General features: G+C 46.9%; 1 protein-coding gene across 2 annotated transcripts in view; it reads right to left on the reverse strand.

The window, feature by feature from the left end:
• The window catches only part of LTA4H (leukotriene A4 hydrolase), a 309,801-nt gene that overhangs the window by 57,082 nt on the left and 228,461 nt on the right, over positions 1-24,258 (reverse strand). Inside the window, exons 16-17 of one of the 2 annotated variants that reach the window (XM_078678777.1) lie at positions 12,855-12,950; positions 9,348-9,368 (exon numbers count right to left, since the gene is read on the reverse strand). In XM_078678777.1, coding sequence (XP_078534903.1) covers positions 9,348-9,368; positions 12,855-12,950 — 117 coding nt within the window. The remainder of the gene's footprint in view (positions 1-9,347; positions 9,369-12,854; positions 12,951-24,258) is intronic. The other variant, XM_078678783.1, reaches the window with a different exon arrangement.

The raw sequence follows: 24,258 nt of genomic DNA on the forward strand, positions 1-24,258 counted from the left end.
AGAGGCCTCTGCCTAGTTCCAGTTCCTGAACACTGTGTTTACATGACTCTTCTCTTCCTTTCACTGTGCAGGGCAGGAATATCAGACGCCCCACAGGAGGTGGAGCCAGCACAGGGGAGGGAAGATGCAGGTCTGGAACACTCTGTTGACAGGATTCCCCTTCTCCTTTCACTGTGCAGGGCAGAGACATCAGACAAGCCACAGGGGATGGAGCCAGCATTGTGGAGGGAAGGCCCAGCCCTACTCAGGTCCCAGGTGCCCTCTCCCCCTCCCATCTGGAGGTAAATCTCCCTATTCACCACTGGGCTGTCCCAGAAGGTCTCCTGGAATTTCTCCAGCCCTGTCACACACAAACCCAGACAAGGAATACACAAGTCAGCAGAGGCGGGCTCAAATGGTTAGGCAAGCAAATACCTACTTTCTAAAAGTGGTATTTGCAAACACAGAATATTAAAACTTTACTAAAAGATGTATTTTATTATTCTGAGTTCAGGTATACTACTCTCGAATTTCTACCATGTTCCCTGAGTCAGTTAGGATTGTAGGGATGTAACAATCTTCACTGCCCCTTCTAGTCCATGAGAACAGGTAGCCTTCAATAGTGAAAAACGAAAATGGCTGTAATTCACTACTAGAACATGCTACACACATCAGACATGTCCTACCTTATACTTACAATGCACCCTGCCCTTGGGCCTATCATAGGGGTGTCTAATAGGAAGCAAAGGGAAGGGTTAGGGACTGGCAAGTGGGTGTACTTGGCCAAGTCGACATGGTAGTCACAGACTACACACGGGCCTTGTAATGGCAGGCCTGAGACACACTTTACAAGCTGCTTCTGAGGGTGGCACAACCAGTGCTACAAGCCCACCAGCAGCATTTGCTCTACAAGCCCTGGGCACCCATGGTGCACTATACAAGGGGCTGACAGATCAAATAAGCCAATCATGGAATACAATCAGTATATCAATTTAACATAGGGAGCTCTTGCACTGTGGCACTGATTAGCAGTGGCACAGGGCCCAAAACATACAACCAGCAAAAATAGGTCAAAACAGAGGAGGCAATCCGTCAAAAATGGAAGGGAGACTCACGCCAATGATGTCAGGTCTAACAGGGATGAAGAGATTGGGGCACCCAGGAGCTTGTGGCAGAATCTATTCTCGTATTATAGCAATTGTAAATACCCCAAACATCTTCCCCATAGGTTTCTGTGGGCGTATACTGAATTTTATAAATTTTTAAAATAGGTAAAATGCCCCCGCCCACCTCGGTTGGGCGTATGCTAAATACTGCATTAATTGACTTGGAAAACATATTCCGGCAGTAGACAGTATGGTCCGCCCATAGACCGTTAGCAAGAAAGACCAGATCCAGATAAGGAAAAGTGCTTGAGATTTGTAAACTCTGGTTGCCGACAAAGGGTGTTTATCGTATGCTTTCTCAGGCCACAGGCCATAATAAAAGATTTTTATAAAATTAGTGCGTAAATCTAAGGAGCCCATAAAATCATCAAAACCCTGTGCTAAAAGGCGCAAGGCTTTAGGAGTGCGGCTCATTAAGACCGCATCATCTGCATACAATAAGGATGGGAGTATAGAGCCATTCATTCTTGGTAATTCACTGGTGTGGGTTGTTAAATATTAATGTACAGAATAAAAAGTAATGGAGCTAAAACACATCCTTGTCTCACCCCTCTAAAAAAAGCCAATATCTTTAGAAATATCGCTGTGTAGATAGCCTAGTAAGTGCACTAGTGTCTCATCTACTCCATTCTCTAAAAGGATAGACCAAAGCCGAGACTGATTGGCAGTCAAACCCCGAAATCAAATCCATAAACGCCAAATATATCAGCAAATGTTGGGCGATAGTATATTTCTTTTTTTTTCTTTCTTTTTTTTTAATTGAAAATAAAAATTGAACACTGGACATTTTCAAGGTCACTTTGCACTTATCAATCATACATAAATAATGTAAAGACATGTGGTGGACACAGTATATGCTCGCAAATGAAAACAAGTATCATAATCGGCATGTCTCAGCAACAAAGCCCTACCATCCTGGATATTCCCGTCCCCCCTCCCTTAACCATCCGAATCTTTGTCACTTTCTAACTGGGGTGGGTCACAAATGTCTCCCCTATATTCATTCCATGCTCCCCAAAGTGCCCCCCACTTTCGCGGACATTTCCTATTCAAATATATTGTCCTTTCGGCAACTATTGATGAGTCTAAATCTGTGCTCCAGTCTCTGAGCGCCGGAGACACAGGGGATCCCCAGGCCTTGGCCACATTCCGTTTAGCGTACATAATACCCAACGTAGCCCAAGCCTGCGGATGGGTACTGAGGTCATTCGGCTCCCAAATGTTCAATACGCACCGTCGTGGATCAGGGAGCAACGAAACTCGCAACACTTGGGATATAGTTCTCATTACCTGGGTCCAATAATTAGCAATCATAGGGCATTCCCAAATAGTATGATAGAACGTCCCCTCTTCTCCGCAACCTCTCAGGCAATATTGGTGTGTGGCTCTTCCTATCTTATGTAGTGCGACCCTAGTGTAATATACTCTGTGTAGAACTTTCAATTGTACCAGTCGGAGTCGTGACGATATAGCAACCTCCGGAGGTGAGGAGAGTGCGGTTTGCCAGTCCGAGTCGTCAATGTCATCGAGTTCTGTAGTCCAGGCGGTTTTAAGTCTGTCCATGGGGTCAGGCATGTTGTTAATCAGCTTACGATAAACCAATGAGGTTGCCTTGTTAAGCATATGTTTCGTAAGCAATCTATCCTCTAGAGGAGTGGATTCAGGTAGCCGTCCCTCTACCGGTAGCACCGATCGCAGGGCATGAGTGATTTGCAGATAGCGGAAACGTTCCGCTTCCACCAAACTGAATTGGGCCGCAAGTTGGTCGAAAGTAAGGATTTTACCCAGTCTGTAAATGTCTCCAATTGTCGAAATTCCTATGTGGTCCCAAGCCTCAAATCCCTTGCTATTACAAAGTCGGCCGAGGCGGCGCGACGCCCAAAGTGGTGTCATCTGCGTGATCGTGTTCTGACATTTGAGACGTGCTGATGCCATGTGCCAGAGCTTCACTGTGTGGGCCGTAGGGCCTATCAGGTTTGCTAAACTCCGGGGATCATAGAGCGCGGTCATCACTCCTCCAGCCCCCTAGGTCATATCTGTCCGCCTTAAACGCGGGCTCTGTCTGTGGGGCGTGGAGCCAGTGATTTATGATTTTTAATTGTGAAGCCCAATAATACAACTGGACATCGGAAGCGCGATGCCCCCATCAAACCACCCTCTTACCAACTTTAGTCAGGAGATAAGCGGAGGTTTATCCCCCCCAGAGTAGGCCATTGACTAATGCGTTGATGGACTGAAAATATTTTGGAGGCACCAGAAACGGGGCATTTTCTAGGATATAAAGAAATCTCGGTAATGTCATCATTTTAAACAGAGCGGCTTTTCCTAACAGGGTCAGCGTTAGGGTGTGCCAATGCCGCACATCCGTGTGAAGTCGCTCAAGTGGTGGCGGCAAATTATGACGATAAAAGATCTCTTGACTCCGTGTCACCCATACCCCCAAATACTTGAAGGGTTCGGCAGAAACCCTCAGGGGGCAGTCGTTCAGGAGGATAGGTGGGGGCCCTTTGAGGACGAATAACACCGACTTGGCCCAATTGATGGTGTATCCCGAGGCCCTCCCAAAGATCTTACATATGTCAAGGAGAACCATGAGAGAACGCCTGGGGCGAGTCAAATAGAGAAGAATATCATCAGCATACAACGATATGCGGCCCTCCCATGATTCAGTCCAATTAAGACCTTTTATAACAGGGTCCCACCGTATCCATGCTGCCAGGGGTTCCAAAATCAATGCAAAAAGCAAAGGCGACAGGGGGCATTCCTGACGCGTACCACGACCCAGCCGGAAATCCCTGGAAATATGGCCATTGGCCACGACATGCGCAAGTGAATTTGTATAGAGGAGTTTGATCCATGCGCAAAACTTCGGCCGAAAGCCTAGATGTCGCAGGACCGCGAATAGATATGGCCATTCGACCATGTCGAAGGCCATACGCGTGTCTAATGACAATATCACAGCCGGTTCAGATATGGCCGGTATCTGTGCCATGACCGCATGAATTCTTCTTAGATTTAAAGCAGTGCTCCTGTTTGGCATGAATCCGGATTGATCCGGATGCACCAGCGTCTCCAAATGCGGGGTTAGTCGCGCAGCGATCATTTTGGCCAATATTTTTGCCTCCGCGTTCAATAGCGAAATGGGGCGGTATGACGTACATTTGTCTGGGGGCTTACTGGGTTTTGGTATAGCTATGATTGTGGCAGTCCGTTGATCTCTAGGTAATTCCCCCAAGGCCAAGCTGTCGTTAAACATTTGCAATAGATGTGGGGCTGCATGATCTGAGACGCGCTTATACAGTTCTATTGGGATTCCATTTGGCCCCGCAGACTTACCAGACTGTAAGGAGTGAATAGCACCCACGACCTCCTCCACAGTAAAGTCCGACTCTAAAAGGTCAGCATCTGCGTCTGAAATGGAGGGCATTCGGATATCTTTAATGTAGGTCTGTGCCTCCTCAGAAGACATCGCCGAAGAGGACGTGTATACCTCCTCAAAGTGATCAGCCAAAGTGTTTATTATATTTGTGGGGGAAGTATACACCCTACCATCGGTGGAGCGAAGCTGTGCTATCGTTCTCTGGGCCCTGTCTTTCTTTTCGAGCCATGCTAATAGTCTCCCCGCTTTATCGCCCACCTCATATACTATATGTTGAGTGCGCATGAGTCGGTGTCTGACCTGCACTCGCTGATACTCCGTGAATTCCGCCTGTTTAAGGCGTAATTGTCGCTTAGCTTCCTCAGTAGGATCTTGATCATGTTTGGCCTGCAAATTGCCTACGTCTCGCTCCAATGTTGTCAGGTCTTCCTGCACAGTCCGCTTATAACCTGTTATGGAGGCTATCGCCTGGCCTCTTAGCACCGTTTTGTATGCTTCCCATAGGATCCCAGGGGAGTCCACGGTAGCGACATTCTCTTGGAAGTAACATTTCGTGGTCGCGACTAGGTCCCGTCTGCTTTTGGAAATCTGTAAATAATGGGGTGGGATCGGGAAAATACGCCTCCGGGTTTTTACATGAGAGGTGTATACCATGAGAAGCGGGGAGTGATCCGATATACCCCTTGGGCCAATCTTTACATCTAGTATGTGTGGCAGAATGTCAGTTGAAACAAAGAAATTAATACGAGAGAGACTATTGTGCACCCCTGAATAAAAGGTGTAGCCACCCTCCTCGGGGTGCCTGAACCTCCACCCATCCGTAAGACCCATAGCTTCTACATAGCTCTTCAGCCTCGCCTTGTTCATCCCTTTAGTCCTTTTGGGGTGGCGGTCAAGACCTTCATCGAGAACTGCATTAAAGTCTCTGCCCATTATAAGCTCGCCCTCCGGGAGCGTGAGCAGAAATGCACTGAGGGCGGGGAGAGCTACTGAGTGTAGGGCAGGGGGAACGTATACCAATACCACATTAAATCTCTTCCCCTCCCATAAGCAGGAGACAGCAGCAAATTGCCCTTGAGTATCTTTCCACACCTGTTGCACTATCACGGGAGAATGCTTACGCTTCAGGATTCCCACCCCCTGGAACCTGAGGAGAACTCAGAGTGTATCACCATTGTGTAGCCCCATCGATCCAAAGCCTTACATGTCGACCCCACCAAGTGCGTCTCTTGAAGTAACACTAATGCTGGGGCCGCCCTACGTACATATTGCAACACCAAACCCCTTTTGATTTTGTCCCCCAAACCACGCACATTCCAGGTAAGCAGGGTCAGGGGGGGGTACCGGGGCCACAATCGGGGCATCATCATTTGTTGTTACATCAGCCAAAACCCCGTCCGCCATCATTACTGAAACCTCCTTGAAAGCTCATCAAGTCCACCCATGCAATAACTGATATCCTTGAAATACAGTCCAAAACTAAAGCACCAAACTAAGTGCAACCAACCCTCCCTCCCCTTGAACATTGTGATCTGAATTTGTACACCATTACTGCAGTCGTGTTCACCAATAACTCTGTGCCAACATCCCCCCCGAAACACCCCCTTGACTCCCCTCCACCCCCCTCCCTGCACCCCTGCCTGTGGACCGCAATTCGCCCACCCCCAACCCGGCAGAGTGCCTATGTGTTCCCCACCCGTACTAATTGCGTAGAGGCGAACCGTTCCCTCCCTCCCCGCGGCATAACTATCTAATATAAGGTCACAGCAGTGCAGCCTGCAATCAAGAATATTTGCCTATGGATAATCGTCACAACATGTCTAAGTAAAGACAGTAAACCATATTATAAACCCGGAATCACTAAAATAAGACACTTACTCCCAATACCACCCCTCTCACGCCGCCCATCCCCCCTAATACTTGCAAGTGTCCATCAGGGTCAGTCCTTCTTTAGGTCTCTTGTGCCTCTCACTCCTGTTCCGAGAGGCCGCTTGTCCCCACGTCATCTCCTATCGCTGCTGTCTCCGGTTTATCTCCAGGTCCCCGCTCCGGTGCGCCGCGGCGTCCACCAGGTCTGCCTCCGACTTTAGTCCATCCATCCAGCCAGTCCCAAGTTGCCTCCGGTGAGTCAAAAAACCAAGATTTACCGTCCCTTTCGACTCTTAGTTTCGCTGGAAACAGCATCGCGTATTTGATGTCTCTGCCTCGCAGTTCTTGTTTCACCGCCTGGAAGATGCGTCGCTGCGCCTGGACCCGAGACGTGAAATCCGGAAAGAAGGAGACCTCGTAGTTATCGATCTTAAGTGGGGGGCCCGCTCTGGCAGTTTGAAGAATATTGTCTCGGTCGCGAAAGTTAAAGACTCTGGCAATAATTGGCCTGGGAGGGGCCCCGACCTTAGGTACTCTATGGGCTCGTTCTATGGAGAAATATGCAGACAACGTCTTGGGCTTCAAATGTTTCGTAATTAGCTCCTCCACATAAAGGTCAGCCACCGGCCCCTCCGTTTTCTCCGGAACCCCGAGAATCCTGACGTTGTTGCGACGGGCCATCCCTTCATAGTCGTCGAGCTGCTGTGCCATACGAGTCTGTCTTTTTTTCCATGTCCGACATTTGCCGTTGGAGGTCGGAGGTATCTTCCTGGAGTGCCGCCGTCACCACTTTGAGCTCTCGCACTTTTTCGTTCGTCTGCTTAAAATCGGCACGAAGCAGTGAAACTTCCGTCGACACAGAGTCCATAGACGTGCGCATTTCCCCTATGGCTGCCAGGACGTCATGGAGCGTGGGCTCCTTTGGTTGGGGAGATGACCCTTTCGCACTGTCTTTTTCAGTTCTTGGCGAGTCCATTTTGTCTTCACCCTGCTGCCACGCATACTTGGACAGTCTCGCCTGGGCATTATTTTTGGAGCTCATGCTTCCTGACGCCATTTTCACCCCACAGCGAAAGACCAGCCTGTAAGTCGCAACGCGGAAAATGTGACAGTGTTTTGGCACCTGTACCCAGAGCCGGTGCAATTGATATATGTCCCGTCCTATGCCAACAGATCGCCGATGAATACACCTCACACCCTGGATCTTTTAAGGGCTGGACGTAGCCACCCGCACCGCACAGTCAATTGAGGAGGGGGTCACGCAATCGTCGGTCCAGTAGTCTGTTCGGAACCACCCTGAGCAAGGAGGAAGGGAAAGGGCGACACAGGATTCCTGACTGCCTCCACGCGGGCCCCCAGACTCTGCCAGGGCGCCGACTTTTAAGGCGCCCTCCGGGTGTGGATGGCACACTCCTAGAGGCCACCAGAGGGTCCCAGGCCACACGGGCTCCGTCGCGCCCCCGCAGTCCACAGCGGGGCAGAGTGTCACATTCCGCCTCTCCCCCCGCCGTAGCGGTGCCGTGCCGTCGTCCTTACGGTCACCTGAAGGTAGGCCTCAAAGCTGGGGCCTAAATTTACTCCCGGGTCCGGGCCGTCGCCTCCGCCGCCTCCGGCAATGTTAGGCAGGTCGTCGCCCCTCCAGTCCCACCGCCGGGCTCCCTCAACGTGGCCAGGCCCCAGGCCCCCCTCCTTGCCTCACCCGGTGGAAGGGGGTGAAGTCGTCATCAGGCCGCCAAAGGGAAAGCAGGATCGCGCTATTCTCCGCACTTCGGAGTCGCCATCTTGCGCCGTCTGGGTGTCCCCTTAGTCGAGTGCCTGATCGCCGGTGTAACGGCGCCTGCCGCGCTGGAAAGCCACTCCGCAGCCTCCACTAGGGTGTCCGCCGTTCGGGGGGGCACCTCGAGAGGGCTTTCGTCCGGGTCTGCAGGCTGCAGGACGGTTTACTGCCGTGGGTCGGGAACAGCCCGTTCAAGCTGCGGCCATCTCACACGGCCGCTTAGCCACGCCCCGATAGTATATTTCTTAATTATTAAGTTTAGATTAAGACACTGTTCTATTGTACCTACATGATGTTCAAAACCATATTGGCAGTGGTGCAGAATGGAATTATCCTCAGCCCAATCTTTAATCTTGTGTACAGGACCCTACCCAGGATTTTCAACGCTGTATATAATCTAGAAGATGAGCCTATAGCAACCTGGTTGGGAGCGGTCACCCTATTTAAAAATAGGTACAATAACAGAGGTTGACCATGTGCTTGGTAACCGGGAGCAAACTAGATTATTAAAAACATTAAGAAAGAGCGGGCCCAAATATCTGGTTTATGTTTCATGAAATCTATAGGCACCCAGTCAGGTCCCGGAGCCTTGTTAACCATACTCCGATTTATTGCTTCCTCCACTTCAGCCAGGGACTTTAATTGAAGGGCAGCTGGAAAATCTCGTTATCATGAGACGGGGATGCATATATCGCTGAAAAATGTGCCTCCCATGCTTCACTAGTTATATTACAGTTAATTGGTGTTAGCGTCTGGCCCATCGCTCACATTTCATTTATGGCCGCCCAGAAACATTTACTGTTTTTTTGGCTTGCCTCATTGGTGATGACACTATTTCCTCCCATAGGATTACCGTGACTGTTTTTCTATGAAAAAGTGTTTTAAGTATGGAGTTGGAAAATGTATAAAAGTCTCTAATACTGTAACCAAATAACCAAAACGTGTTTACTTACCTGCTTACAGGAAATGTCCCAGTGCAGTATCTAGGTATACTACACTGTGTAAGAAAAGTAATCTGTAAAGTAATCTACATAACATCCTATTGAAGAGTCAATACAAAGCATATGTACTATATTTTAAAGCATTGCATTACCAGTGAATCTACTGTAATCACACCAAAGTATATATACAACTGCAATTTAAACTGTATTATTACTGCAAAGTATAAATCACTTACTTGTGCCAGGCTTTCTTGGTTCTAGGAAATAAAATAACTAAAATAATATTTTCATACAAACAAAATTGGTCCGAGTTCAGTGTTTGAGTGTGTGACAATCATTTGCTGATGGTGTGTACAACAAATGCTTAACACTACCCTCTGATAAAGCCTTACTGCTCGCCCACACTACCACAAATAGAGTGTAAGGTGCCATCTACTTTTACCTCTGGCTACCTTTGGGGTTCCACTGAACTCTGTGCACGCTATACCTCACTTTGGTATAGTATATACAGAGCCAGCTTCCTACATTAACCCCCACTGGAATATTCACCCATATGGTTAAACCAACAGAGGGTCGTCCTGTTTTGGGTAATGGTGCACACATGTTGTAACCTTCAAACCCTTCAAGGTATATTTCTCTAGTACCCAAGGTTTCCTGAAACATTAAAACGTAATTTTGACAGATTAAATGTAGCCAGTCAGATACTATCTTTGATTGTAGACCGGCCACTTTCAAGCTAAGTATTTTCAGGACCTGATTATATCCTGAGCCAGAGCTCCCACTGTACCCGATTGAGCATGCATCAGGGATTCGCGCAACAAGCGTGCAGGAGATTAATCAAGCGCTGGCCAGCTATTGGTGGCGTCAGTCAGTGATGGGCTTCGAGATCGGTCAACACGACAAATTTATTCTGATCAGCAAAGGGTGGTCCAGGCATAATACCTCCTGGTGGTGGTTTATACAAGTAACCTAGGGGCGGTGGCCAAATATTGGTGGGTCTAGCGTCAGGGATCTACTGTTGTCTGAGTATGGCCCTAACCAAAGAGGGTCCGCAAAAGTTTATTACAATGCAATCTCCTTCAATGTTTTTAACTGAACCACCAACCCACACCATTCTTCGTGCCATGATTATCTCACTCATATTCAGAACATTGAACTGTTTGTTCTTATGTAACCAATCAACACATTTGTTACAAAGCTGTCCCCAAGAATTGTTATGCTGTGCCTTAAGTTGGATGTAAAAACAACAGTTGATGGACAGAATGCAGAACAATGTCATAAATTCACCCCAGTACAGAGATCTGGGACGAATTCCATATTTTCTTTGCTCACCATGCCATTCCAGTTTGAACCCAGCCATATGCAAACCAGTCTTGACCCTGTGCCCCATGGGAACAGTCCAGCCCGAATTGCCAAGTCAGGTCCTCCCTGGACTAGAAAAAAGCATCCTAGGACCGGTTTCGGGCTTTCAGCCCTCATCAACAGTTGATGGATAGAATGCAGAACAATGTCATACATTTAACCCTGATGGATTTAGGCCCAGATCTCTGTACTGGGGTGACTGTAGGACATTGTTCTGCATTCTGTCCATCAACTGTTTTTGCATTTGTCAGCCCGAGTGCGACGGGTATGCCCAGACGCGAGTCCCGTGCTCTCCATGCCACTGGAATCAAGCTAACCTGGCTGTTGAGGGCTGAAAGCCCAAAACCGGTCTTAGGATGCTTGTTTGCAGACCAGGGAGGACCTGGATTGGCAGTTCGGGCTGGACTGTTCCCATGAGGCACAGGGTCAAGACTGATATGGCTTGGTTCAAACGAATGGCATGGTGAGCAAAAAAACAATGGATTAAGACCCAGATCTATGTACTGGGGTGAATGTATGACTTTGTTCTGCATTCTGTCCATCAACTGTTGTTTCTGCATGTGCTTTAAGTTGGGGCACTCCTGCTAACACCAGAACATAGGGGCAGGAAGCTAAGGCCAAATTCAGCACTTCTGTGTTGAATTTGGAACTAGACCCGTTTGGAGAGTAATGGGTAGCATTTATGCTCCTGCCTGGAAATTCTGTAAGTTGGTTAGATCAAGGGTTAAATATGGTTTTTGGGTTGGGGAGGGCAGACGGACCACCCCAGACTGAGATGTGCGAGCAATCACTACTTCTAGGATTATTTGTACCGTGGCATGCAAATATGCTGATCAATCAATCGCATACGTCTGTTAGGGGAAGGTAAAGTTGAAAGACTATCTGGCAAATATTGACCCCCACTGGTTAGACTATTTGGGGCTAGAACGCTAGTCAAGTGATTGCCTCCACCCACCGAGATATAGCAGCCATTACCTGGTTACAAAACCTGTCCTTTAAAGTCTCAAGGTCGTCCGGGCGACCCAACAGAGGATTGAGTTTCTGGTCTAGTAAATCACCAACCCGGGAGCATAATACATCAATAAGAGACTGCCCTATATCAAGTGACTCTGTATAGCTTCAGTCTGGGCATGTGAGGATCAGGTAATGTCACCGTTCAGAGGTTTGGCCACAGATAGTGGGCTAGGTGATGGCTGTACCCAGGAAGTTAAGTCGCTTTGTGGTGCGCCGGTTTCTTACGAGCTGCTTCCTTTTAGTCCAGATGGACTTTCCTGATGGCCTTTTAAGTTTTGCAACCACCGTTGCAGTTGGGGCAGTCATAATATGTCCCTTCATGGGAAGACCGCACCCGGAGCAATCAGGATCACCAATAAGGAGTTCGGGATCAGGCATTGTGTGCAGGGAGACAATGCTATCTGGCACAGATACAGATGAAATGTCTCAATCTGGCACAGTCTGTATCGCCTCACATCCCAAGGACAACTTGTGGTCCCTTAGTTCGATTTCATTGGTTACAATATTACCCACTCTCTCCAATATGCTGTCAATGGTGACAGAGCGTTGCATGGCTGTGAGTCCTACACGTTTCCCCATAGATAATAGTTTTTTCTTTTTTTTTTAAAGGGCAAGAATTCTCACCTTATGTTGGTGTTGCTGAAGATGAAAAAGGAGGAGGGTGAGGGGAGGAAGGCAGCCCATACTTGTCTGGGCACGGGTGTGCGCAGACGGGCCCACCCCTGGCTCGGCCCAGGCACCCCCACGTGCGCCCCCTGCGGGAGTCTGAAGGCAAAACTCGGGCCTCAGTGCGGCTCCACAGGTAATCAGCAGATTGGAGTTTTTAAATGGCCACAGTGTCACAAGTTTATAGTCGTTCAAAAGTGTATACAGCAAACCATGCCTTGTTCGCGCGACTTCCCATTCTTTGCATGGTATTTTCTACACAGTAATTCTACACACCATGATGCAGAATTACACAGTGGTAAAACCATTTACGCCCGTCAGGCATCCTTTCATAAAACCCACAAACAAATGTTGAGGTTCAGGACTGGGTGAACCTGGAACGTATCCCCTAGACAAACAATATTACTTAAAATTATAAATACTGGTTACTTTGCTGTTTTCACAGGTCGGATCACAGACATGCCTCCTTCCAAATGTCCCAAACATTGCTACCCATGGATCTCTGACCTCAAACTCTGTACACTGATCATCTTTCGGTTCAATATCTAAAAATATAATCTCACTCTTGACATTCAGTTAACACTCTGCCTACACTCCTAGTTTGTCAACTAAATTGGCACCTTTTGTTAAATGCTAAAAGCAATGCTTCTGTGAAAGTAATGTGCACGTCAGTATTTTCGAAAATATTCAACCAAACCTACCTCATGCAGCAGTAGTGCTAGGAATTCAATGCGCTGCTGTGAAGATAAAGCGTCAATGTCGGCAGTAGAAAACTTGCCCAAGTCAGACTCTGTGGCCTATATTTAAAAAAAACAAGAAATAAATTTGCTTTTCCAAATAGGAAAAAATGGATAACTTTAATTTGCGAGACACAAACAGTACCAGAAAGACATCATGACATAAATAGTACCAGAATGACTCTTGCAAGTATTTACCAGAAGCATGTAATGCAAGGCTGCTTTATAACACTTGGGTGTGTTATACGTTTCACCAGGGCTCCTCAAACTGAAGCAAAATGCTGTTTTTCAGTAAATAGCCGATCAGTTGGACCGTTCTATATAAAGAAGCTACAGGTTGAAAGACCATTCCTAGCAATAACTTTTAAGATCCCTTGACACAAGTTCTATTCCTGCTAGCACCTGACATCTCCAATCATCCAAGCTCATGCAGAGGGGGTGACAGTCAAAAAGGCTGGAATGGTGGACTTACTATGACCTAAGTCATGCAACAAAGACAACAACATGTACCTACTTTGGGTGGAACACGGAGCACAACACAGCCTTGGGACACAATAAAAGATGTGAACGAATATGCAGAGATCCAAGTGGGCCAAGCCTCTAAACCATAAGATTGGGAGGCAATTTTATAATATTTAATGGGAAACAGTATCTAAATAAAGTCATGCAGATATCAATGGGACAACCTTTACAAAGAAATGGCAACACATTGCTTAAGACTGTCCAAACAATAAGACATTTCCATTAAGAAAAAGTGTAACAATATTATTAATATATTTACTGAATAGTAAAAGGATACTAAAAGCCAAAGAGGGGTTCAGTGACCATATAGAAGCAAAAAGCCAAAGGCTGAGTGCCTTTATAAGGCCATGGAACACTGAGGCGGGCTACTCTATCCTTATAATGCTCCAAGTTTGGAGTATGTTATCCCATAGCATGGTACTAGCATGCAGGATTTGGCAGGGCTGTTTGCAGGCCCCCTCGTGCATGAGATTATGTGGTACTATAGTACACGGCCTCTTAAGTAATACGGTTATCAACAATGAAATGACTTTTCTTTCAGTGAGGGAACTCACAAACAGAAAAGGTGCACTGCAAAATGATCAGGTGTTGTGCCACAATCCTTCGCTTGTAATACGTCTGGCTACATGCACATTTAGACAGCAGAACACATCTATAATAAGAGAATAATCCACAATATCGAATATGGAGACTAATATCGCCTGCATTTTAGGAATACATGTACACCACAGATGCATAAAGGATAAATGGAATAATGTGGCCGCTAAACCCTGGTATAAAGTGCTAAACCCATTCTACTTTGGAAAAAACTGCCCACTTTGACCTGACGGTACAAAAGGGGGTGGTGATGGACGGACCGGTTTCTGATGAGGATTATGAATCCGAAACCAGTCCCAGGATGCTTGTTTCCGGTCCAGGGAAGACATTGCTTGGCAGTTCGGGCTGGACTGTTCCCATGAGGCACAGGGTCAGACTGTTTTGCATATGGCCATGTCTGAACTGGGGTGGCGGAGTGAGCTAAAGAACGGCGATGGATTAAACCCAGATCAGTTGACTGGGGGTGAGTGTTTGATTTGCTCAAACGCTCCGTCCATCATCCCCTTTTGTTTCGCCCTAAGTTGGCAGGGTATGCTCAGACGCGAGTCGCTTGCTCACTTGGCCACTGGATTCAAGATAGCCTGGCTGATGAGGATTATGAATCGGAAACCGGTCCCAGGATGCAGGTTTCCGGTCCAGGGAAGACATGGCTTGGCAGTTCGGGCTGGACTGTTCCCATAAGGCACAGGGTCAGACTGTTTTGCATATGGCCATGTCTGAACTGGGGTGGCGGAGTGAGCTAAAGAACGGTGATGGATTAAACCCAGATCAGTTGACTGGGGGTGAGTGTTTGATTTGCTCAAACGCTCCGTCCATCATCGCCTTTTGTTTCACCCTAAGTTGGCAGGGTATGCTCAGACGCGAGTCGCTTGCTCACTTGGCCACTGGATTCAAGATAGCCTGGCTGATGAGGATTATGAATCCGAAACCGGTCCCAGGATGCTGGTTTCCGGTCCAGGGAAGACATGGCTTGGCAGTTCGGGCTGGACTGTTCCCATGAGGCACAGGGTCAGACTGTTTTGCATATGGACATGTCTGAACTGGGGTGGCGGAGTGAGCTAAAGAACGGTGATGGATTAAACCCAGATCAGTTGACTGGGGGTGAGTGTTTGATTTGCTCAAACGCTCCGTCCATCATCCCCTTTTGTTTCACCCTAAGTTGGCAGGGTATGCTCAGACGCGAGTCGCTTGCTCACTTGGCCACTGGATTCAAGATAGCCTGGCTGATGAGGATTATGAATCCGAAACCGGTCCCAGGATGCTTGTTTCCGGTCCAGGGAAGACATGGCTTGGCAGTTCGGGCTGGACTGTTCCCATGAGGCACAGGGTCAGACTGATTTGTATATGGCCATGTCTGAACTGGGGTGGCGAGTGAGCTAAAGAATGGTGATGGATTAAACCCCTTTGACTGGGGGTGAGTGTTTGATTTGCTCAAATGCTCCGTCCATCATCCCCTTTTGTTTCACTTTGACCTGACAGCAGAGCACACCAACAGGTTTGGAAATTGACATTTAAAAGCAGCGTGTGATGGTATGGCATAGAAGGTCATAATGACAAGTAGGGCCATCGTTCTAGTGTGGTGCTGAGGATTTTTCAATGGCGTGGTAAGGTTCTACATGATGGAAGAAAACTTGATAATGTAAGAGAAAGGGCTCTACATGCCGTTAGCCAATATTACATTTTTTACTGTTTAGGTACAATGTAGCAATTATGTTATGTATCTTTCACTGTGGAAAGCCATTACACAGAGTTTTAAAAGCTCCTATTAACACATGAATCAAGAAAAGACAGCAGGGAAGTATATGCCAGATAGCAATTGCTGTCGACTAAGTGGCAACTCACCTCAGAAAAATAACATGCACTTCCAGTTGAAAAACAGGTCCACCAGGCTAAACCACCGTTTAACAGTTAGTCTGGAGGCTGGTAGTGAGTTAGATTCACATTTATTGATCTAATGAACTATGTAAATCATACGACACCCAATAGGAATACAAAACTGTTTGTTGCACATTGTTTTTTATATATTCACATCATGGGTCGAGTAGTTAGAAGTGCCTTCATTACTATAAAGTGCAGACCCGCTCTTCATCAAACCGGGTTTTTAAAGAGCAAGTGGAGTCCTAAGATGTTTCATGACACTTGGTAGTGTGTGCGGACATCCCGTCACACTTGTATATGTGTCCATAGATAGACTTGAGGTGGGCAACCACTCAGAGGAATACATTTACATTTATTCGGGTGGTTTTCTAGCGCTTGACATATGTGATGGAGGTCAGCTCACCCTAGAGGCCTCACTGCCTCCTGTTCCCTACCTTGGTAAACATCCGAGGTTTCCGTGGTTTGGGGTGGTTGACATTCAAGTATGCCAAAAACACAAGTGGGTCAAGCAGTTTTTAATAATACATTGTCTTACAAGTCTTCTGCTCCCGAGACACCACTTTGAAAAATAGGTACTGCTTTGCAGTCTATGCAACACATGTGACTTATAGTTACACGTTTCAAACAAAAAAAAGTTACTTAACTGTACCAATCTGTTTGTAGTTTGTAATATTATATATTCCCATGCACTTTCCAACTTGTCTGGATGAGAGTTTGGATAACATTGTATATTTTGAAATCATTATTACATTACCCCATTTCATACATTATACGACTTCGCACCTTCACATAAACATGCTCATTAGGGAAAAACAGTCGAGGATGGAGAATGTGCCCGATGCATTGTGGGTTTTAAAGAAAATTCACCTTGAAACCAAAAGAACTTCTTTAAAGAAAATCAAGTTATTATGTTATTAAGCCCAACATTAGATGGGAGCAGCATGTGCACAAAGCATTTGATCTACAGCTATGCATGTTGCAAACATACTTAACAGCATGGTGCCCAATTCTCATTTGAAAGAAGGCATCCAAAAGAAATCCGGACTTAATAACAAGCCCATCAGAGTAAAAGCTGAATGATGCTGCATGAGCTCCTGTATTTCACCCCAGGTTGCTCTATTGTAAAGTGAGAGCAGGTCCACAGAACTGGCAATTCTTCAATGATTAGCACGCCCGATGGCAATCCTTTTTGCAGCTACATAAATTCTTGTACTCCCCTTATCTTGAGGGGGTGCCTCTCCAGTGCTTTGTGCAGCTGCCCGCTGTCTAGCAGTGGTGACTACGAGGAAGTTTGCTGGGGGAGGACCTCAAACGTATATTGGGTAGGTTGGGGAGATCTATATTTTTTACTCAATTCATGGCGTTAGAACACTTGATTTGACTGGGTCTTTGAACACCTCCTTGGAAACAATAGGAACGGACCCAATCATGGGCAAGTAATGGACTGTACGCTACGCTTTTTGCATAAAAGTGTTTCCACAGCAGTTACTTTCCTCCTCCGTAGAATGCATTGGGAGCTTATGGTGCAGTTTTATGTATGACACAATAAAACGAAGTGTCATCAGGGGAGAAGGTTTTGTAGGCACAGGTGGTTCAATATTTGGAGGTGGTAGGATATCGTCAGTCTTCTCATGGGTCAGGTGTGTGTGTGATCATTATCTTGTATGCCCTGGGAACCAGTGTCTAGTAGTTCTCCCTCGTCTTCTTGCAGAGAGGGAGAGTGATCTTGAGGTGAGGCAGGCAAATTAAAATGTATAATGCTTGTGGTACTGTTTTTGGTGGAAGCGGAGGAAATTGGTCCTCCTCTGCCTTTCTCTTGGCAGCCTCCATTCATTTCTCCTGCATAAAATGCAGCAGTCCCTCAAATGCTACCCCCTGGTCTTTAGTGGTTTTGTTAGTTTTTGTTTTTTGTTTCTTTGGCACCGGTGGCGTGTCTTTAGAAACAGTCTGATTTTGAAACCCCGCAGCCAATGATTTTCATTTGTTTAGAAGAGTGTCAGTGATGTTTTTCAGCCCCTGGTTCCGAAGTGTGTTTCGGTTCCACTTGATTCCACGCGTTTATTCGGTTCGGATGTCTGTTTTGTGGAACTCTTTGGTGCCGATGTTTGTCAGTTCCGAGTGACGCCTTAGTGTTGAAAGCTCGGTCAGTGCCGATTTACTTTTAGGTGCCGGCAGCGTGCTAGAACCAAGCCCTTATTGTGGCCTGGCTTCCTGATCAGGATCGGGAATATTCTCATCCCTGCTCGGCTCCGAGGCTTGGTCATGGTGTCGGCCTGAACCTGCAGGTAGCTGCAGTGGAGAGTAGTATTTTCTTTGCATGGGGGGTAACAGTAGTCATGATATGTAGCGTTGACTTGGTCTTTGGTCCAGAGACCGTGGACGGCATCCACAATATGGACTGTACTGGAGCATGTTGGTCCCCAAATGAGATATAGGATGCGGTGTAGTGTGGGCTGACTAGGACCATCCCTGCCTCCTGTCGGAGGCCTGTCCTCACTGCCCACTTAGCGGTCATGGCTGAATTTTGCCTTGGCTGTGTGCTCCATACGTGCAAGGCATCGATATCGCCATGTCCAAAGATGTTTTATTCTTGAACAATGCACAGGCCGTGCACTGGACTTGCTTGAGCTCCAGAGACAGGCCCAAATTACATATGTTGTGTGGGTCGGAGTGGGTGTACTTGGTTCAACACAGAGGGCACCGCTGGAATAATTCTCTCTTGGTCTCAGTGACCCAGAGATGTTAATTCTCAGCGGTCAACTGTTTGGAGTGTGTAGTTGATCTTCCGATCTTCGTTGTTTTTCTGTAGCCAGTGTGGTGTTGAATTCTGAAGAACTTTGACACACAGTCTGTCTGAGCCCGATGGCAGGAAAAACTTTCAAAGGAACAAAGCATTCACCATGCACAATGCCTCGAGGCATTCACCATGCACAATGCCTCGAGGGGGAGGAGAGTCCGGGCCCAACACTAGATGGCAGGAGTATGCATAGCCTGTGTATCTGTAACCAACAAATGCTATAAATATGTACATTTTTAGCTAAAGTTTGAGGTTTGCAAGGCTTTACTGGCTTCTGGCTAAAATTACCTAGTGCAAGCTACGCAAGTCATGAACACCAGGCCTCTCCTGCTGATCTAGTCTTAATAAATATGCAGGTTTGCTAGGTTTCTACAGCCCAAAATCAAAAGTTACTCACAGCAAAAAAAGGTTAATTTTCAGTGCAAAAATATGATTTGTATTTTGCATTTTTGGCCCCTTCCTGTTGCGAGCACTAGGTTCACCCACACAAGTTAGTTACCATTTTTATTGAGAGACTTGGCAGAATGCTGGGTGGTAAGAAATTGCTGGCTCTCTGTGGATTCCAGAAGTTTTCCTCGCAGAAATGTAGGGGAAAAGTGTGTTTTCAATCAAACTGAGGATTGCAGAGGTTTTTGGGTAAAATTACATGGTGAGGGCCACACACATCATGCACCCCTAGACTCCCCTGCTTGTCTAGTTTTACAAAATGTACAGATTTCCTACGTTTCCATAGGTGCTGGCTGAGCTAGGCCCATAATACACAGCTACCCACATTGCAAACAAGCATTGGCATAGCCAATAGGTCTCGCCTTTGGAACCTTATCAGAGTTTAGCCAGAGATATTTGGAAAGAAATTGTGTGTGTGCTTGAGCGAGAGATAGAGGAAGCGAGAGAGAGAAGGAGTGAAACAGAGAGGGGAACAGATAGTGCGTGTTACAAAGAGAGTGACCACAGGAGGGATGAAAAGAAATCGAGGAAAGAGATAAACGGAGGAGCAGAGAAATAAGAAGAGAAAGGGTGTCAGAGGAAGTGCGAAAGGGAGAGAAATTAATATATAGGAAAGGGAAAATGAGTAGAAAATACATGAAAACTAGCGTCCATACTCCGCTGAAAGCCTCGTGGCCCATCAGACGCAACACAACCTTCCCAGAGGCGCGTCATAATCCCACTGTGCTCCGCAAGTAAAAGGATATAGTGTGAGGGGAGCATGATGTGCAGCATTACAACCGGTCACCCGCAGGGGGGAGCCTGGTTCAGTGGGCGGTACAGTCTCTGCATGGACCCCACAGGCAGTGTGTCCCTTCATGCTAGAGGACAGCACCAGACAGGAAGCACCATAGCGCGTGGCCATCACCACAAGGAAGCACTGCTCATCCGGCATCCTTGGCAGGGAGAGAATTTGCATTAAGAGCTGCCATAAAACGTCTCCCATGCGGGAAGGATGCAAGCTGCAGAAACTGTTGTTACAGGAAGTGGTTATGCATATGTAGCAGGGAGAGTGGTTGCAAATGCAATGTCCCTGGTGTGTGTCACAAAAGCAGGTCTGACGGTTCTTACATGTTCCACATGTGTATAGAGAAGGCCGCTGGACAGGTCCTTCAAATAGTGGGATCTTCAGGCTGCGCCTCGAGGAGAACCGGTGGACATTTCATGTTCCAGGTGTGTAGCTAAGAAGGGACATTTTATGTTCCAGGTATGTGGCTAAGAATGGGCATTACACTTTGCTGGTGTGCAGCAGGTGAGGGCGCAGCAGGGCCACTTGAATTATGCGGCAGGAGAGGGCTAAATTATGCGCCAAGTTGAGTAAATTATAGGGCAAATAAAGCCAAATTATACAACATAATGCGACACATTTTGTAATAGTGTTACTTCATTATTTTGTTCTTTTTAGGTCTCGCCTGTCGATGCGCATGCGCATCGAGCTTGCGAGCCTATTGCGGCTCAAACAACGTTTAACTACGAAGCAAGGAATCGTGGCGATTCCTTGCAGTGCCCGTGACTTTTAAGCTCAATGCGCATGTGCATTGAGCTTAAAAGCGCGTGCACAGCCGCCCGCATTCCTCCGACACCTTTGAAGTGAAGCTTAGCTTCACTTCAAAGGCCCGGCTTCTTCACACCCACATGCCGCTCTCGCTCTCCCCGCTCCGCTCCGCCCCCTCCCCTGCCGGCTTCTTCACACCCACATGCCGCTCTCGCTCTCCCCGCTCCGCCCCCTCCCCTGCCCGGCCCGGCTTCTTTACACCCACATGCCGCTCTCGCTCTCCCCGCTCCGCCCCCTCCCCTGCCCGCCGTGTGACCTCGGCTTACACTCACCCCTCCTTTCTCCCCTTTAGGCTGCTTTCGGATGCTTTGTTCGCAGCTTGTCATTTACTTTTGCATTGTGGGCGTATTATGATTCCTCATCAACATTCACTTGGATGAGTCAGAACATATTGGCCCTCAATATGGTAAACTTGAGCAATTATTGATTTAGCTGATCCAGTCCTTTTTCTGTTTGATTGTTTAACAGCACCACACCCATAATCTTTACTGTCCTAAATAGTCAGAAATCGTCAAGTAGAAGTGGGAGAAGGTCTGGTCTCAGTGGCGCAAATACAGAGGGAGTTGAGGTGCCTAAAAGTGTGTATTAAATGTATGGATGTATAATCGATCTTGCCTGTTTCATATACATCTAAAGTTGCCGCTCTGGCCATAAACTCTTGTAGCCGACCCTAGGGTCGCTCTTGGGGGTCGATGAATGTACTTGACATCCAACAAATGTTACACAAATTGACAACTGTATTGCATGCATGATTAACAATGAAAAGTATGTATTCAACTTGAGCTTGTTTTAATAAAAAAGATTTTGGGATTAAAGATCTTGCCCTAGCTTCTTGTATGCATGGTGGGGAAAGCTGTGATGAGTCCGGGGAACTAATGTGCATACTGGACCATGCAGTTTTGTTTTCCACCTTTAAAATGATTCTAATGTTTTAGGAGAGGACGCTTTGCAGTCTGGGACTAGTAGTTTCAGGTTTTACCATTACAAATAAGGCCATATACATCTCGCTAGGCAATCTCCTGTTCTTAAAGCATGGTGATGGTGCCATTGCACAGTTAAAAGTACAAAATAACAATAGCACGTTGCAGGGCTCCACTTAGTAGTTATTGAGCCGACTTCACTATTGGGGGTAACTGAATAACGAGAGAAAGCTGGGCGGATTTAAGCATCGTAGTTCATCCAGTCACAGACAGATGACCCGCGTCGTATATAACCGCCTCAGCCCGCCTTAACTATATTTTGTTTCAAACTGTAATTTATATTCTAGACCGGCCTGACTTGTAGGTCCTGATTAATGTAAAACCTGAAACTACATGTCCCACAATGCTTGTGCGTTGCTGAGACTAGAAGGCAGTGTCACATGGATGCATTTGGGCAAATCCTAGTAATTCCGTCGTTAATCTGCTTCAGCGCCACGATCCGGAAATAATGCGCTGCATTAATACAAATGCAGTGAGCAGTGTTAGCTTTTCTCGGCTCCTTTCCCCTCCCCCAGGTGCATATCCCACATTCCTGCAAAACAAAAGTTGCTATAGTTTCTAAAATCAACAGGCACCCTAAGTGTGTGTTCCCGTGCGTCCATGTAAATGTGTGATGGTATTGTAAATATGCAAAATATAGCTTTAGCAAATTATTACCTGCTTTATGTTCCTATTTAGAACAAAAATTCCTTTTTTATGTGAAAATAAATTCAGTTTTAGCAAACTAAAAGTGTTTGGAAGGTTAGTCTTGGTGTTTATGTATTCAAGGCTTTACAGCGACTCACTGGCACACGGCGCTGCTTGCAGTTAAGTTACTCTCCCGTATATCTTCCCCAAACACCTACCGCCCCTCACGGCTTGTTATTTAAGAGTAAGATTGTTCGTAATTGTGCCACTACACCCATTTTGTGAAAAAAATACTCACTCCCTTACATAAAGAACAAAATGCTGCGCTGCAGGAAATAACTGATTACACTGATTACACGCCCAAAAGGACATTAAGCTGTCAACAGATATACAATCCAGAGCGAAACATAATACGAAAATAAACCGCAAAGCAAAATACGGGCTTTCCTACTCCGCTTACCCAGGCTCTTCCTAGGTGGCTTCCCCCTTTCATTTCACTGCGTTTCCATAGGCCTTTTTCAAATTTTTCCTCTGGCTGTTTTCTCTCCCATCCCCCCCACTTTCTGTCGCTCCACACCCGTTTCCAAATATAATGTCCTGTTCCAACTGCTAATCCAGGAGGTGCCTGCCCCCCCGCAGCTCTCCAGTTTGCGCTTCAAGTCTGGGATCCAGTGTAGATCGATTCATAGAGCAGGACAGCCAGGGAAGTAATGCTGCCAGCAGCTACTTTTACCTACCTCACTTGGCCCTGCTGCCTCCTACCTATCTGCTCTACGTTCTATCTCAGGGGTCAACAGTGGACACTGCCAACACTCTAACAGCTGCCATTAATACATAAACAGTGAACAGTACCATCACAGCACTAACTAGGAGTGGCGTGCTACTGTAACCGCACAGCTGTGTCTACCGCAGTGATAACACACTAATAATGGGCACTAACAACACTACACGTTCACTGACAGCTGCCATTCCATATTGGGCGCAAGTATCCGCTTGCTTACTGTAATATGTTCTCTTAGCCTGGCATATTTCTTTGTGACCCGAGCTGGGTTGCTGCAGGTTGGCGTCTGCACTTTCCCCCAAATAGTTCCCATATGTACAATTAATAACACTCACCCTCACTCACCCTCACTCACCCTCACTCACCCTCAAACCCTCACCCACACTCACCCACCCTCACTCACCCTCAACCCCTCACCCTCAACCCCTCACCCCCTCACCCTCACTCACCCTCAACCCCTCACTCACCCTCACTCACCCTCACTCACCCTCACCCACCCTCACCCACCCTCACCCTCACTCACCCTCACCCTCACTCACCCTCAACCCCTCACCCTCAACCCCTCACCCTCACTCACCCTCAACCCCTCACCCTCACTCACCCTCAACCCCTCACCCTCACTCACAACACATATTGTGTTACAATAGGTGTCACATTTGCGAAAGATAAAACTATCTAGAGATGTAGCATAACGACCAGAGCTGCCATATAAGTCACATAAATACAAAACATGTTGCATTCCAAATGCTATAGGTGTCACATTCGCAAAAGTTATAACTATTGGCATTGTAAATGACAAAGCCATCAATTTAGCAATTTTTAACGACCAGAGCTGCCATATAAGTCACATAAATACAAAACATGTTGCATTCCAAATGCTATAGGTGTCACATTCGCAAAAGTTATAACTATTGGCATTGTAAATGACAAAGCCATCAATTTAGCAATTTTAACAACGAAAAAATAAATAAATTGTCATTTACAAGACCAATAACTACAACTTTTCTAATGCGAAACCTATTGCATTCCAACCCCACTCACCCACGCAACGTCACTCACACACGCAACGCCACTCTCACACGCAACGCCACTCTCACACGCAACGCCACTCTCACACGCCACTCATCCACGCAACGCCACTCATC

Source organism: Lissotriton helveticus, chromosome 1_1 (genome assembly GCF_964261635.1).
Source record: "Lissotriton helveticus chromosome 1_1, aLisHel1.1, whole genome shotgun sequence".
Lineage (NCBI taxonomy): Eukaryota > Metazoa > Chordata > Amphibia > Caudata > Salamandridae > Lissotriton > Lissotriton helveticus.